The sequence below is a fragment of the Eschscholzia californica genome, unplaced genomic scaffold, assembly GCF_041429995.1.
Source record: "Eschscholzia californica isolate CP2 unplaced genomic scaffold, dmEscCali1.0.p SCAF_4, whole genome shotgun sequence".
NCBI classification, from domain to species: domain Eukaryota; kingdom Viridiplantae; phylum Streptophyta; class Magnoliopsida; order Ranunculales; family Papaveraceae; genus Eschscholzia; species Eschscholzia californica.
Window position 1 is genome coordinate 24,791,370 of NW_028238461.1, and position 18,008 is coordinate 24,809,377.

General features: G+C 36.7%; 1 protein-coding gene across 1 annotated transcript; it reads right to left on the reverse strand.

Moving 5' to 3' along the window:
- Positions 1 to 9,815: 9,815 nt before the first annotated feature.
- LOC147543825 (6-phosphogluconate dehydrogenase family protein) lies at positions 9,816 to 11,421 on the reverse strand. The gene has a single exon (XM_086636569.1). The coding sequence runs from the start codon at positions 11,042 to 11,044 to the stop codon at positions 10,007 to 10,009; it is 1,038 nt and encodes a 345-aa protein (XP_086492695.1). The 5' UTR covers positions 11,045 to 11,421; the 3' UTR covers positions 9,816 to 10,006.
- Between the last annotated feature and the right edge of the window lie 6,587 nt (positions 11,422 to 18,008).

Below are 18,008 nucleotides of genomic sequence, written 5' to 3' on the forward strand. Positions count from 1 at the left end.
AATGATATTAAAGATTTGGTTAATTTACGGTCTTTCAATTCCGTATCTGAATGTATCAGTGTAGCTCGATCTTTCGGAATCCGATTCACGTTCCATCTTCCGATGACACAATACTAGAAGTCAATCAGTTAGAACTTTACCGGATGAATTGGATCAAACAAAACAATCAGATGAGGGATCTAAAGCAGTAGCCGAAATCCTTATAAAAAACCTCCACCAGTAAAGTGTTATCGTTGTTATGAAACGGGACACTTCAATGACTAAGTCAAATCCGTATAAAACCGCTTGAATCCAGTCGGGTACTACTATGCGGGTTGATCGCATGTGTACTATTAATCTTTCTATTGGTTCTTCTTATTTATCTGCAGTTACTTGTGATGTCACAGATATGGACTTATGCCTCATTATATTGGGACGGCCATGGCAATCAGATGTAGATGCCACTTACCGCGGTCGTTTGAATGTTTATGAGTTTCCATGGAAAAAGAAGATTGTGACGTTGTTACCAATTGAAGATGGATCGGAGGAACTACATTCTCTTCAAAAACAGTTCGGGACGAACCTCTTGGGAGAAGGGGATGCTGATGCAGGGGCACCCGGGGTGGAGGCTTTTCCATGGCCAAACCGGGCCATAGGCCATCCGGCCATAAGGAGTAGTTTTTAGGAAGTCCCAATTTTTGTATGATTCTTAGAGAATCTAGGTTTAGGAAATTATGTTATTTTAGTATTTCCAATTATTGGAAAGGTCCAGATTTGAGTCTAGCTATTTAGGAAGTTGCAGTCTTTTAATTATTTAGGAAAGTCTAAATTCAAGTCTATCTAGGAAAGTCCAAAATCCTATAAAAGGATATCTAGTTTGTCCATTATTCTCAGATTGAAGAAAAACCCCTTTGAAGTTTTAATAAAGTTTAGTAATTTAGAGTTATTTCATCTTTATTTTATCGTTCTTATCAAGTTTATTCATCTTCTTTAATTCCGTTGCGTTTCTACATCAGAGAGAGAGTCATTGAAGAAGAAATCAGTGAAGATCGTAATATGATTTAGAAAGTCGAGAGAGAGGATGGAGGCAATGAGAATGGATGAAGATTTGATTACAGCAGATTAGTCTTATTTTGGAAGAAGAGATAAAATTCAGAAGGAAAGAAGGATTCGGTGAGAATATCTTAAAGAGAGAGAGCGAGAAAGAGAGACTGGTTCAGTTTATTCATCTCTCTACAGAACTTCATCAATTGAGTAGAGATTATCTTGGGTGGGATTGAAACATGAAGCTCCATTGCAAGAGTGTGATACTCTGTGTCTTCTTCTCTGGGCTTCAAAATATTATTTAAAGAGCGGAAACAAAGTATTCCTTCTCTGACCATTATCATCTCACCTTGGACTGGAACAGGAGACCGAACACCATTCTTTTATCATTCATCATCTATCTTCTCTTCTTCTTCCTCTGTCTTTTTTTTGTGAGAGAAAGTGAGAAAAAGAGAAATCGAGAGAGAAACAGAGAGTGATTTTTAAAAAAGAGAGATAGAGGGTTGTTTTCTAATTATTCATCTAACATAATCTTCTTCTCTTATTTGTGGTACTGTTTGATCGAAATAATAACGAAAGAGTAGGGAGAGAGGGAGGAATTTTGCTGTTGAAGAAGACCTTGTTTGGCTCTAGAGCTTTGCTGGAAAAACATTTTATCCTGGAGTTGTGCTCGAAAATCATTTTCTTCAGGGCTGCCAGAGGGGGAATCATATTCAGTGAGAAAAGTTTAGTTCTTCCTCCATTTTTCTCTCTTATTCTTCATACTTACTAGTTTTAATCATGTTCATTATGAGTAACTAACCATCTTATCTAGGGTTTTAGATGAAGTCCATGATGATAATTAGTTTATAGATGTGATTAACTGTGAGTCAATTAATTGCTAGATTGAATTCTCATATACTGCTAAGTTCTTATTGCTTTTAATGAAAATATCTTCTTGATTTTAGATCATTCATGTTATAAAGCTCGAGTAATATAAAGAATTAGTTGACTACTGCAAGTATATCATCTTTAAAGTTATTACATGGATGGATTCCAAGATCCCAGGTTCTCCCCTTTACAAGCTTTCTCTATTACTAATGTATTTGTTATTTAAGTATTATTCTTTCTTTTATTGAATCATCTCCCAAACCACTTTTTGAAAAGAAACTGTGATAGTTATAAGGTTAAGAACGAGTTTGACTAAGTCTCTGCAGCTCGACCCCGGTCTTATCGGGTTATTACTACTTGACACCCGTATACTTGCGGGTGGTGACCTTTTAGGGAACCTTTTAGCCATCAAGATACGTTTGATTATAAGATGTGTTGATATGAGTGCGACTCTAGTAAAATTAAAAAAACATTTCATAACAAATTTAAATATGAATGACTCATCTGGACTTGTACTATCCAAAGTGGACAAGGATATGATAATAAATCAAGTATGAAAAGGTGGAAACAAATGACACAATAAAGACTTTTACATATAAATCCAAGAGATACACTCCATGTAGTTGTCATAGACTCAAGTTTAACTCTTTGTGATATAACGAACTATTATGGAAAGTTAAGGATCTCTTCTAGTCATACAACGAATTTCTTCCTTGCTCACAAATTCTACGGAGCGTTGGTAGATTTTAGAAGATAATTTGAAAGGATTTACTTTAAGATTCCGTTTGATACGTTAGAAATTCTGAGTAAAAAAATCTACCTTTTTCTGATGGGAAAGAAAACATGTTTTCAATATGTGAACTGACTTTATAAGTGTTTGATAGGGTTGTAAGAAAATGCCGGTGTGCCTTTAAAAATCCATACTTTATCCCTTAGTTCAGCAATAGCAGTTCGAATAGCATTAAGACTCTTAGTTCAGCAATAGCAGAAGCATCATCAACAACATGAAAATCTTTACCGAAAATGAATCCAACTTGTTTGTAATTTCTTGAAAAATACTTTGATTTCTTCCATCTTCATTTCCCAATTCCATCACTATTTATATTTCTTCCATCTCCATTGATCTGTGTGCATAAGAGAGAGGCGCCAAGAGTAGAACTGAAGGCTTTGCTCCTCCTTGAGTTGATGAGAGAGAAACAAACAACTCAGAAATAATGGTGTGTGCGAGATAGAGAGGGGGGATAAGTGACCCAAGCGAGAGCAGAAGGAGATGGATGGTGAAATAAGAGCGTGAGGAATTGACTTTCTCATGTTTTAGGTGGGAAAATAATTTAGACTTTTTTTCCACTTATTTTTACCACGAGAATTCGACTTTCCCACATTTTAGACCAACCAAACAGTGGAAAATCGATTTTCCCAAGCCATTTTCCAACGTATCAAACGGACCCTAAAATCATTATCGACTACACGTTGAGTAAGTTGTGTTGAAAGTGATAAGGCGATTATATCACAAACTCTACAAATTAGACAGTATATCGATTAGCAGAACATAACAATGAAATAAAAAGAAGCGAAGCCAAACTGTATTGCAACACATGAGTTTGGCAATTTTGAGTTCTTATTAGGCATCATAATTTGTTGCAGAAAATTGGTGATGATCAAGAAGGTTAGCAAACGTTTGCAATCAGAAGACAATCATTTCAATGTTGAACTTGAAGTAGTTAAAAAGTTCAATTGCTTATTATAAAAGTATAGACAAAAATTGTCGAAAGAGTTCATGATCGATGCTAGGAAGATGACTACTGAAATGCAAGTTGATCAGATATTTCTAGAGAGCAATATTCAGCGAAAAAAATTTTAATGAGATTGTGATGGATCAATTCCACAATCAAGTGAAAAACATTGCAGAGTTTATTATTTTATTTTAGTAGTAGATAAAACTATTGAGTCATTAGATAGCTGATTCAACAATATCAAGAATATAAGACCTTTAGTTTTTTGTTTATGCTGGAAAATTAAGGTCATGTTTGACCTGCGGGAATCACGTGGGAATGGAATGTGATTCTTGAGAATCACTATCCCGTTTATTGTTTAACTCGCGGAGATACAGGGCAAACCCAGGGACGGGTGGGTTTGTGATTCTCACTCTTGGAAATAATTTATTTTAATATTTATAGACAAAATTATCCTTAATAAAATATTAAATGATTAATATTAAAATCGTCCTTCACATAATATCACAACAAAAAAAAAAATTAAAAACTTAAGATTTTAATCGCCACCATAGCATCTCTCTCTCTCTCGCTCGAATGTTATTCTCTCTAGTTTTTTTCCTTCTCTCTTGTTCTTTGCTCACTCCAATCGATTTTATAACGTTTAAAAAGATAAAAAAATGTTTAGCTGAGACCTTTATTTGTTTTAAATAAATTTTTGAATGTTATTGAAATTGGTGTATCGCGTTACTAATTCATATCCACATATTTGAATAGACAATACTGATTAAAATACATAACAAAATTGACGTGTAATTTATGTAGTTTAAGTAATTCCATAAAAAAAATATAGTTTAAGTACAATGATATAACAAAATTTTTGCAAAAATTTACAATCTTATTCCTATACGAACCAAACATCAAGTAGGAATCTATCAGGAATCTAATTCCTATTCTCAGTCAAACCAAACAACAAACATAAATAATCTGATTCTCAAAAATCGCGTTGTGGAGATGCGATTCTCAGGACAGACATTCTATTCCTGCGCGCCAAATGACCTAAATGAATATTTGTTGATGAATTAAGAGCTTATGGAAACACAATGAATTGTTTATTGAGCTAAGACTGGAAGTGAATATTTTGCGAGATGAAATTACGGAAGCTAATTGCATACTAAATTGCTTAATTTAAATGAACTGTTTTCAGGCTCCTTGTATTGCTTGTAGGATTTCATTAATGGTACCAACCATGGTTGCGTTGACGTAAGAAGCTTCTCAAAGTTGAAAATTTTGAGATCATAGAGATCAACAATGTCATAGGAAAGACTAAATGCTTAGCTCTACTGACCATTACCAGTGGGATTTAAACAAAATTGATTACGAAGATTTAATTGACATTGAATTGTTTAAGAAGCTTTCAGGAGAAACAATTCAACAAAAAAGAAAAGGAGAAGATGAGGAGGTTCTTTCATAATAATAAATGGAATGAGGAGGTTCTTTCAGTTTTATTTGACACTCAGACCCAAAACTTAATTAAAGCCATACCCATTGATGCAGAAGGGGAAGATGAAAGGAAATGGACACTTAATAAATCAGGTCGATTTACGGTCAACTCTATGTATAGACACTTGACCACCAGTATGCATTCCCCCCCTTTACTCAACCCAAATTGGAAGTTCATCTGGAAGCTACCGACTATCCCTAGAATCCAAACCTTTATATGGAAAATTTGCACAAAAACCCTTCCCGTTAGGAAAAGAATAGGCAAATTTATAGATGGCAACCTTAGCTGTCCCAACTGTGCGGAAATAGAAACTATTGAACATGCCCTCTTACATTGTCCTTTAGCGAAAAATATATGGTTCTTTTTCAACATCATCTCAGAAAACATCTCTAATGTTACGGACTGGATTTTTTCTTGGGAAAACTCTGTCCCCCTTAATGACCGGAACATCCAGAACCAGTTAACTACAATCCTTTGGATTATTTGGAAGATTAGATGTGACCATTGTTTCCAACACGAGGTCAATAACCTAACTCAAATTATTAATATGATACAAAATTTCCCCAAAATTAACCACATGAACATCACAAAAAATGGTTCCGAGGAAACCAAATGGACCCCACCTAAACGAGGGTGGTTAAAAATCAACGTTGATGCATCTTTCCTGAATGTCCATGAAATCACAGGTACTAGTCTTTTTATTCATGACTCCGACTCTAAATTTTTAGAAGCTCATACCTCCCTTGAGAGGTGCAGAACTAGTGAAGAAGGGGAGGCTATAGCAATTCTGAATGGCCTGAGGTGGGCGATCGAACATAATTATAAACACATCATAATCGAAAGCGACAATAATAATATAATCCAGAACATCAAAAACAATAAACACACTGTTCAATGGCAATCATACACCCACATTAAGAGGATCAATGAAATCAAAAGCCAGTTAGATAGGGTCTCTTTCAATTTCACTTGCAGGAAATACAATGCTGCGGCGGATAAGCTTGCTAAAAGGGCGCGTAAGAAGCAGAAAACGGAATCCTGGAGCAGAATACCGTTCTTTATTTTGAAGTTATATTGTAATGACATTCTTATTAATTAATAATATTCCACTCCTTAACAAAAAAAAAAAAGTGTCTAGTCAAAATGTATCGAATCTATTCATCTATAGTTTAATATTTTTCATATTATGTTTGTTTACTATTCAGTGCGACTTTTATGGATTTTATATTATCATATGGAAAGTCTACTTCAAAATTTCACTAAAAACCCATGCAATCTCATCAAAACTTTTCATTCTGTGGATACTGGGAAAGGCAAATAATTTAGAATAAAACCCCTAGAGACGTTGCACCAAGGCCACATACATATTAGATATGTTGAACCGCTGATGATCACTAGGTAAAAGTGTGCTAAAGATGTATTACTCTTCTAATCTGTTGAAAGTATCAGATCCCTAATTTGGAATAGAAGCATAATTTGGAATAAAAGGCAAACTGATGTACACACACCCCTTGTGCCCCCTTAATGTGGTTGCCAGAGCTCGCTTTTGCTCTATGAATCAAGCTCGGCCGTCCATCCACCAAATGATCTAGGAAAGACCATCCACCAAATGATCTAGGAAAGAATGATCGGGAAAAAAAGAGAGCAAATGATTTAGGAAACACAACAAGAGTTTTCCTTGTCAACAACCTTCGTCTCGAGTGGTTAATAAGTTGGTTTCCACCCTATACGTCTCGAGTTCGAGACACAAATTCATACGCATCAATATACGCTAATTTTTCCAAAAAAAAAAACAACACGAGACCATGTGTGAGCGAGACAAAGCAGGAAAGAGAAAAAGAGTGATTTATGTTTGGTCAGAACGCTTTAACAGCTTAAGATGACTAGCTTCACAAGTAACATAACGACACAAAAATTGTAAAAGAAAATGTTATTGCTAGAGATATTTTAACTTGAGAAATGTGAGGAGGTTTAGGCGGCTTAGTTCGGCAGCCATAGTGGGGAAACAAAAAAAGATTTTCCTGACTACAATGATTTTTTTAGGTGGAGCATCCCATTTGTTTTTCTTCCCTCGGAACCATCACCAGCTATTTATTCACGCCGGTCGTTATGACGAAGAACAAGCAACCAAGAAAAGAATTAATGAAATTAAACAATCACACTTAGGGCAACTCCAATGTGGGGCTCGGGCTCCCAATTTTGGGAGCCCTTGAACTTTGGGAGCCCCGGGGCTTTTCTCGATTCCAACGTCGGGCTCCCAACCGGGGCTCCCAAATCAAAATAATATACGTGTGCGAAGCACGTGTGCGAAATTTTGATTTTAAATTTCGACTATAAATTATTAGATTTCGACTATGAATTAAAATGTGATATTATTCAAGAAAGATAATTTCAAAAAGATAAACACAAAAAAAACAAAAAAATAAAAAATTAGAGAAAAAAACTTAAAAATGTAGTATTTAAAATAATAAGAAGATTAAAAAAAAAATTAGTTTAAAAAAAAATTAAAAAAAATTAAAATGCCACCCCAAATATGGCCGTTGGAGCTCTCAACGGCCATATTTTGGGGGCTGGGAGCCCGAGAGCATGGGGCTCCCAGCCCCACCGGGAGCCCAGCCCCGGGGCTCCCGGGTTGGAGGCAAGGGGCTGGGGCTCCCAAATTCAAATTGGGAGCCCCAGCCCCCTATACATTGGACATGCTCTTAACATGAAAGATTTACATGATTGAACCTACCTCACGGTGAAGAATGGGAAGATGATTTCCATTGTGATTGAGAAACAAGTTACAAATGGATTACGAAGATATCTCTAGGGTTTTAGTCTATATAGCTTATTGGAAAAACCTTGATACCACTGCCTCACCGCCACTCTTTCAAAAGAGATATACATGGATACCCTTTACATTGATAACCGCCTTGATAGAAGTTCTGCTTCGGAGACCATCAACACAGGTTTGCGATGCTCTAAAGGTCAACTCTGCTTGCAAGGTCAACACAGTTAAACGGGTCCAAAAGTTTCCCCTAAAGTTGTTTCGCAGGTCGCAAAATGGGTTAGATATTGACTCCCATATTCAAGACACTTTGAACACCAGGAACAGGTCGTCTGCCCTAGACAGCCATCATCTGCGCCCCCTTAAATAAAATTCTCTTCTTCTTGTTCTTCACCTACACCACCACCAACATCTTCATCTCTTTCACCCTCCCTCTCTTTCTCCCTCTCTCTCCCAGGTCCAAATGGTGGTGGTGGTCGGAGGTGATGTTAGTGGTAGGAGAAGATGCTGAAGAAGATTTGAAAAAAAAAAAATTAAAAGTCGTCGGTGATGGCAGTCACTCACTGACCCTTACCGCCGTGAAAAGAAAAAATAGTAGTAGTGGGGACTTGGGGGAGACAAAAAAAATATTCCACCCAACTTCCTGTAGCCGGAAAATATTTTGTTTCCCTAAAGTAGTCACCCTTAGTTATTAAGAGCATCTCCGATGCAAAACTCAAAAAAAAATCTTTATTCATCCTATGTGTCAAGTTCCATTTAAGATTCTCACTCCTAGGTGGCGTTAATAGAGATCCTCAATTTTTCTTGTCTTCAATGCAAAACTCTAAACTTACCTTATTTACTTATGTGGCATAGTTCTTTTTGTAAATAAATAATTAGTTATATTAGAAAATATAGAAGTCTCGATTTCTATTGGTTGAAAATCAAATATTGATGAGTTGGACAATTAGAGATATCTCAAGAGGACACTATTTCTAGAGTGTCCTCTTGAGTCTTAAGATATCTCTATTCCACCCTCGACACGTCATCTTAGAGATCCAAATAGAGTGTTGCAATGGAGAGGATTTTTAAGAAAAAAACTCTAAAAATCCTAAGTGGCACTCGGAGTTTGTAAGATTGAGTGTTGCATTGGAGATGCTCTAAGCCAGCTAAATCACTGAAATAATCTACGTCCTAAAACCGCCCAAGACTGTCACAAGGGAATGAAAAAAGAACTCAGACACAGGAAAAGCTGACGATCTAACACCCTCTCCATTGGTGTGGAAGGAGATAGTCAAAGAACATTTAGTTCGAAATTGTATGAAGTTTTCCTTCCACTGCAACCTTCGAAAAGTGAAGTTCTTCCTCTTCAATCTTCATGTATCGTTAGCGCAAGGCTTGGAAGAACTAGAATTAACAGAGTACAAGGGCGGCAGTTTTAAGGTGTATGATCGTGCTCGTTTTCGAACTTAAGTTCGAACCCTCGAGGCTTTCGGCCTTCAAAACTCTGAGCTCGCTACATTAACTTTATTGACTTGGGCACGTACTGACCTGTTTCCAGAGTTCGACATCTACCAGTCTGTGAATGTCGAGTTATTATGCCTCCGAGCTACACTCTCACCCCCTATACTTGAAGATCTATGCCTCCGAGTTATTGAGATGCAAACATAAAATGCATTTGAGGATTTTTGAAGAAAATCTTCCATTGCATCAAAATTTTCCAAAAAACAGAAAAATTAGAGGGTTGATGCTCTATACCTTCTAACACCATGAGGCATTGGCTTAGATGATCGAATGTGTGGAGTCCTCGGTATATTCTATTTGTTTGAACACGTTAAGGCGGTGTTTTTATTCCTAAGCAGTGATACCACAGAACCCAAATTTACAAGATCTTCTTAAGCAATGTATTACTAACTGAAATGTTCATGACCCCATATTACTCCACCTAAATATGAGATAAGTAAATGGCCATTACTCATTAGCATTCTAACCTAAAACATCAAAACAAAGTCTTGATTGAACAATTTGCTTCTATACAACAAACATATTCTGAGTAAAATTAACTTCAATAAACAACATCAAACAATTTATGGGTTTCACAACTATGCAGACAAGAGAGAGAGACAGAGAGAGAGTAAAATTACCAACTTAAGAAGATGGAGCCAAGGTAGTATTGTTCAACCTTTCAAGAGCTAAAATGAGAGCTTGAGTACCCAAATTTCCTTCTCCATGAGCTTGAAGAGAGATATAAAGTTGATGAGCTAAAGCCAAACCAGGAAGAGCAAGACCAATATTTTGACATTCCTTCAAACAAATCCCTAAATCTTTAACAAAATGATTCACAAAAAACCCAGCTTCAAAATCTCTCCCTAAAATCCTATTCCCATACAAATCCAATGATTTTGATCCAGCAGCACCAGTTGAAATAGCATTCAAATACAACCCAACATCTAATCCAGCTTTATGAGCATAAATCATACCTTCAACTAATCCCACCATTGTTGATGCAATTGTAATTTGATTAGCAAGTTTAGCAAATTGACCTTTTCCTGGTCCACCCATATAATTCACCTTCCCTAAACAATCAAAAATAGGTTTCAAACGGAGAACCACAGATTCATCACCACCAGCAAATATAGCTAGGGTTCCTGTTTTAGCACCACGATCGCCGCCTGAAACAGGCGCATCGATAGAGTAACACCCTTTGGCAGAGGCGGCGGTAGATATTTCAACGGCGAGAGAAGGGTCGCTGGTAGTCATATCGACAAGGATGCCACCGGGGCGGAGAGATTGGAGAGCACCGGAGGAGCCGATGAGAACGGATCGGACGTCGGAAGGGTAACCGACGATGGAGAAGACGACGTCGGAGACGGAAGCGAGATCGGAAGGTGAAGAAGAGAAGGTGGCGCCCATGTCAAGTAGAGGTTGAGATTTGGATTTGGTTCGGGTGAAGACGGTGAGGGAGTAACCGGCTTTGATTAAGTGAGAACACATTGATCGACCCATGACTCCGGTTCCGATCCATCCAATTCGTGTGGTTGTTGGATTGATTTCAGTGGTGGTGGTACCGGCGGTGGAAGACATGGGGCGGCGGAGATGTTCAATTAGAATGAGAGATGAGGTGGTGGTGCTCCTCCAGGAAGTAGTGAGGTTAGTGAGAGAGCGGATGGAAGTAAAAAGTCGCATCCTGATTTGGATTATACTGAGTACTAATTTGGATTGAACCGCAATAAGTTGCTAAAAGATGGCGACGTGTATGAAGGAAATGATTCCAAGTAGTAGTGGGACCAGTACTAATTTCCTAATGTTTCAATTATCTACCAAATGCCAAATGCGGCCTCTGGATTGGGTGGGGCTAAAGATGCTGATGTAATACGGGCAATTCGAGTTAGGGTGCCTTAATGGCGCTCTGCCTTTTTGCTCAGGGTCGTCTTCACTCCTGATACTCTTTGTTGCCTTCAGACCGAGCAGGGAGAGCCTTCAGACAAAAAAGAACGGGAGAGAGTGAGAGAAGGGGGAAGAAGAAAGAGAGACATAGAGAAAAAGAAAAATAGAGGGAATTTAAGAGCATCTCCAAAGGTGCTATATATATATCTCTTCTCTATAATGTAGAGATTTTGTGAATAGTGAGCCTTCACATTTGAAGACTCACTATTCAGATTATAAAAGTGATGGGACAACTTTCAACAAAAAAAAAAAAGTGATGGGACATAATATATTTTTGGTCTTTGGTTTCTACTAAATTTATACTTGAGTCCTTAATATGTTTTATAAATTGATACGTGTGTCCTATTATTGCTGTATTCTAATAATACCATAATTAAAGTTTTATTAATAAAAATAAAATTCTTAACAAAATACAAAATTAGATAATAAATAAGATCATATCTTCTCGTAGAATTTAATCATTTTTCTAAGACGAAGTATCACCCCGTCTTGCCCATAAATGCTCAACCAAAGCATTTCTCAACGCGTAATAATCCTCTTTATCTTTAATTTTTTGTGTCGAGATAGGAATTGTGTAAAACTTTCAGTGTCATCTTCTTGGATATCTTCATCCGAGTCAAGTGTTTCATAAATATGATCAAAATCTTTTTCACGTTCCTCCTCTACGATCATGTTATGCATCATAATACACGTAGTTATTAAATCATAGAGCACCTTTTTATCCAAAAAACGTCCAGGTTCTTTAATAATGGCAAATCTAATTTTTCGTATTTTGTAGTAATATACGCATTGTAATATCTCTAATTTTTTTAACATAATGTTTTTATATAATCTATATTAATTATATATAATTTATCAAATTTTAGAAGTTATAATTAATAAAAATTATAAGTTATAGAATTAAAACTAATAAAATAACAAAGATGTCAATATAGAGGTTTGAATAGTGTTCTGCGTTTGGAGTGAAACTCTGTTTAAGGAGTGAAAATATAGAGATTATGCCAATACTCTGTTTAAGGAGTGAAAATATAGAGTCTTTGTGCGTATTTCTTGATCACTTCTTCTCTCTTTTCTGGTGTTGTAGCGTTTTTTGTTGTCTCTACCTCACGAAGCCTCTCCTCTAGTTGTCTCGCCTCCTTATCTCTCCGCAGGTAGTCGGCTTTGACTTGAGCTAGCTCGGCCATGAGCTCGTCCGTGTTGTGTGACGTCCCGCGCGGGGTGTGCTCCTCAGAAGACATGTTTGCTCGAGGGGCTTAGAAAAATAGTTAGTTTGAAAAGTTTTAAATAGGGTTCGGGTTACCGAAGTGTTGATTTTGCTGGAGATGCCCTCCTTCTAGCGCCAAATGCTGATGTCAAAAAATAGTTTTCCGTTATATCATCATGAAATCGGGAGTTGATGCATGACAGCCTCCGTTATGTTTGATTATTCTGTTAAGTTGAGCTTTGCTCGGCTTACAGTTCTTGAATCCTGCTCTGCTTTCTGCTCTGCCTCCTGTTCTGCCTCCTTCTCCCTGATCCTCGCCCCTTGCTCCTGTTCCTTGCTCCCTGCTCCTGCTCCTAGCTCCTTGCTCCTGTTCGTCTGTTCCCGAGGGGAGAAAACCTGCAAAGGGTTCGAAAACCGCTCAGACGCTCAAGCCAGTCAGGATGCTCTTTGCAGTAAAAGAATGAATATTGATTGATCTTTTTGGGGGCGAGTTATGGAACTCTGAGTTTTGAGTGATCTTCTTAGGATAAAAAGATCGTGTCCTGGGGGAAAACCTGCAAAGGGTTCGAAAATCGCTCCGACGCTCAAGCCAGTCAGGATGCTCTTTGCAGTAAAAGAATGAATATTGATTGATCCTTTTAGGGGCGAGTTATGGAACTCTGAGTTTTGGGTGATCTTCTTAGGATAAAGAGATCGTGTCCTGGGAAGGACGATGTGGGGGGCCTTTTATAGGCGATGTTAAGCCGACTATGATCAGTGACGGTGGTGAGGCGGTTGCCGTCAGACCAAAGAGAAAGTCTCCTCTCTTGAGTATCTAGGGTTTCTCTTAGAGTCTATCTCGGATCTTTGATAAGTGGAAGTTCCCAAGTTCAAGGACCCTTCGTAAATATCTTGCCGATGTGATAGATCCTAGAGGAGAAGAACTAACTAGCCCTACAAGTACTTATGAAACCTTCTCAATCCTAAGTGTCACTCAAATCCCTACTCCGGCCTGGTATGGGAGAATAGGACAAGAGAATAACATTGAACCAACTATTTACCTATATTGGGGTATGCACGCATATCAGATGTTTCCTCCTTCAGTTGCGTGGAGTTTAAGCTGGCTTAAACACTTCAAGATGTGTAGCCGACTGAGATCTTTCTGGAAGATTCGGAATTAAGTTGGTTGATCGCCTAGCGCTGCTCCCTCCCCAGTTCTGGGCGTAAGACATTGGCCGGATCTGTTTGGACCCCTCTTACTTCTCTGAAGTCCTCAGGGTTGATCTGTCCATGCCAATGGCGTTTTGCAGGGCTGGTTTCTTCTGGCCGACCTCCCAGTTAGGGGAATATTTGGTGGACCATCAAGGGCTCAGCGGTCTGTTACCTTAAGCCGGGTTGACCCAGTAGACTTCAGGTCTGATCTTGACTCTTTAGACGTTAGTCAACGTCTGGACATTATATGCATCATCAGAAAGTATAACCTCAGACCATAGAGATAAGTTTAGGAGGTTTAGTCTCAACCTCTGGAGATAATTTTGAAAAATGTAATCTTAGTCATTGAAAAAAATGGTATTTTATAATAAAGATAACTTCCTCCCTTATTATGTAATTTTTTTTTTTAAATTCTAATATTGCTTAAGGGGGATCTAAACCTTTGAACTTGCCTATGATTTAGGCTCTTACAACATCTCCAATGCCAAACTCAAAAAGAACCCTATAGAAGTTTTGTGTATCAAGTTTCAATTAAAATTTTCATTTTCTTGTGGCAAAATAGAGATTCTCCAACTTTTGTTTATCTTCAATACAAATCTATAAAGTTGTGTTTGTGTACTTATGTGACATAATCATTTTTGTAAATCAATATTTAATTTTTTTTTTTTTTGAAGATCTCTCAAACTTGATTTCTAGTAGCTTAAATTTTAAAAATGACGAGTTGAACAATTCGAGATATCTTAAGAGCGCACTCTAGAAATAGAGCGTCTTTTTAAGATATCTATATTTAACTAGTGCCTCATCATCTGAGATTTCCAAATTGAGCTTGATACATAAGACAAATAGAGATTTTTAGTTTTCTATTGGGTATACTCTAAGAAAAAAAATTAAAATCCTGCGTAATACTCAAAGTTTTTAAGATTGAGGTGTTTTTCTTTTCTAAATCGTAAATAAATATTGCGTTATTCACTTGCACTACTTAAGTAATTATATGTGTTTATTACTCTAATCAATTCAGACTTTAAAACAATTTCTTTATTCTCAAATTTAGACCTGTTTTGAAAGCTGAAAACTATATGCATTGAATATAACGACTTGTTTCAAGATCTTAAGATAACAACACACAAAACAAGTAAAATTACGTATAGAATCGTTAAAAGATTTCAAATTTAGACCTGTAACATAACAACCTGCACCCCAGTGTTGCATTAGATATGTTGAGCTACAAATAAATATTGTAACAAATATGTTCAGAAAATAATTATTATATTGGTATAGATATACAGAATCCAACACATGACCCGAACATAATCATTCATAACAGCACATATTTAGCAGCTTTTGTGCATAATATATTCCACATGTGGAGTGTGGGCGCTTACTCGCAACTAGACACATGTCAAAGCATAGCTACCAGTATGTCAGCATCGAGACTGGCTCACAATATATAGGAGGAGCTAGTTGAAAGGGTTGCTGGCCTAGGTTCTGTACTAACTCTCCTAATAACTACTGAAAACGATCCTAAATTTATACATTAACTAGTCAGAGGCTCACTTCCTTTCTCACAGAGTTAATATCCAGAACCTGTGACAAACATAATGCAAGCTATATACCTTTACTGATACTTCACTCTGGGTAAATTCAACTAGTAATAACAGACAATTGCAACACATACTTGTAGAGAACAAAGAATAGTCTCGTAGATTCATCACCGAGCCCTTCAAGAATTATCTGTTGTTTTCGGCTGAACTCACCCACTTCCATTGCTAGGGCTCTTTCTTTCCCAAGACAAAGATGGACAGCAAAACTATTGATAAACTAATTTTTCTTATTTATACACCTCCTATTATGATAAACATTCATCTAATAAGCACGCGAGTAAGAAATGAATAAAATAAATTTTCGGAGAGAGAGGTACAATAACAGTGACTGTTAAATTACGATAAAGGCAACACAAATTAACTATAGCTAACACCATTTTCTGCCATAAGGAAGCTTGTTTCCTAGGTTCTGAAATATTAACCTATTTCTTGAGCTTCATGTCATCACGTAACTGTTGGCATACATGAGCGAGCGAACTCACTACTTCACCTTTGACCCTGTCTACAAAAAATTATACCAGTCAAGTTTTATGAATGGCCAGGAACTCAAGTCAACTTCCTGATTCAGAATGAAAATTTGAGAAAATATAGCACATACTAAGGCAATTGAGCAAATTAATATGACAAATATGTTAACGAACGTCAAGCAAGGCAAAAGGTGCATGATTTGTATACGATTTCGGAGATAGAGGTAGAATAACAGTGACTGTTAAATTAAAGTGGCAGGGAGACAGACTCTGAAGGACATAGAACTTAACCCTAAAAGCCCATAGTAACTACTCTTACTTTTTATACCTATAAATCACATCAGGTACTGATTTAAGCTAAGCCTAGTCCAAGAGAACAGTTCTATTTACCATTCCTTTCGGACAAAATGCTCTTAAGAATATCATATCTTCCACACTAAAGCCTTTACATAAATTTGCTCCTAAAATCCGAAAAAGAAAATTATGTAACATCTACAAAAAAATCCAAAGAAGTACTCGAAAACGAAGTTTGTTTCTCCAGCTAAAAATTTCGGACATTTTCCTATACAAATAACAAAAAGATAAATTCATTCTATGATGAGATGAAAGAATGAACCACCAACAGGCTCCCATGGCGAAGGCGCCACCAAGGTCGTCTACTCGTCTAGTATTCGGTCCGGACATGGTTTTCGAGATGTCTCTGGAGTTGAGATTCAATGGTTTTAGGGTTCTTATTTTTATGTTAGTAAGATTTATGAGATAAGAAAGAAAGGTAGCTAAAGGAAAAGAATATGAAACACTACGTTTTTAAGACTCCCAAGAAGTTTTCCTTCGTGATCGTCAAGGGAAATTTTAGTGGTGAATTTGAAATATAGAGTTACTCCTTTGTGCATTTTACAAATTATCCGAATTATCAATAAATTAGGTTAATATAATGACATATAAAAATCGAAAATAGGAGATCCGACGGTCAAGATAAGTTGCAGAAATAATTTACGTGTGTAACACGTGTATGTACGTGACGGATCGAGAAGACGAGATCCGATGATCAAGAAGAATTCAGAATATTGAAGATATTTGAAGATATATTGAAGATATGTGAAGATTTAAGTTCTTATATTCAGAATATCTCTTGTAACTATCTAATGGTAATATTAGATAGATTTTGTATTATTTCCTAGTTTAGTAATAAGAAACTAGGAAACCCTATATTGAAGATATGTGAAGATTTAGTTTCTTATATTCAGAATATCTCTTGTAACTATCTAATGGTAATATAAAATAAATTATGGCCCATGCAGGTTTCGAACCTGCAACCTCCACCAGATTTGTAGTGACGCTCTCGCCATCTGAGCTAATGGACCTAATTATCTTATCTTTGTAGATTATTTGAAAGTATCTATAGATTAGGTTAACATAATGTTGTTTAACTAGTTCACCTACACCAATAGACCATGAAGAAAAAACGTGATGTGACGAATGCCGATCTAAATATCATAACCGATTAATCATTTTAAATTGAATATCACTTACTTATGATATCTGGAAGAGCTTAACTCGCTTTCAGTTTTGGCTTTCCTACAACTTTGAAAAATCAGCAACTTTCAATACTTGTCTCTCTGTTCCATCACCTCGCTACAAAAGAGACATTTTACCTCTCGACTAATTAAGAAGGTTCACAGTTCAGAAGTCTCAAAATCAGATATTCAATCTTTTGCATACTCCATTGGTTGCACAACTAGATCAATCAAATCTGATCGCCAGGGTGATTGGACCGATACTTCAACTAAGAACAAGGACTATACTAGCTCGATTGTATTACTACTAGAATGTACGAGATTTCGCCTTAATTGGATTACGCGGGGAAGGAATTCTTTTTTTTTTTTGAATACGTGGGGAAGGAATTGCTATGCAACGATTTTCTGGTTGGATTCATTTTTGCGGTCTATTTTGTCAAATCTCTTTAACACAAACTTCCTTTGGTTAAACAACTTACCAATTTCTTTACTCTTCAACTCCCTGTGAGTGTTTTCATATATACCCCTCCACAAGGAAAAAAGAGTGTCGAAAATACACTAAATATAAAAAAAAAAGTTTCTGGAAACTTATATTCGAACATAAGTTTCTATAAAAAATCTGCCGTAGCTTTTTTTTTGTTAAGGATAATATATTGAGAACTAAGCATTCAGAGTGACATTACAATACATATGTAAAAGAATAGGGAGTACAACTCCACATTT

Excerpts from the sequence above, each read along its gene's own strand:
- LOC147543825 (XM_086636569.1), bottom strand. The coding sequence starts at position 11,044 with ATGCGACTTTTTACTTCCATCCGCTCTCTCACTAACCTCACTACTTCC.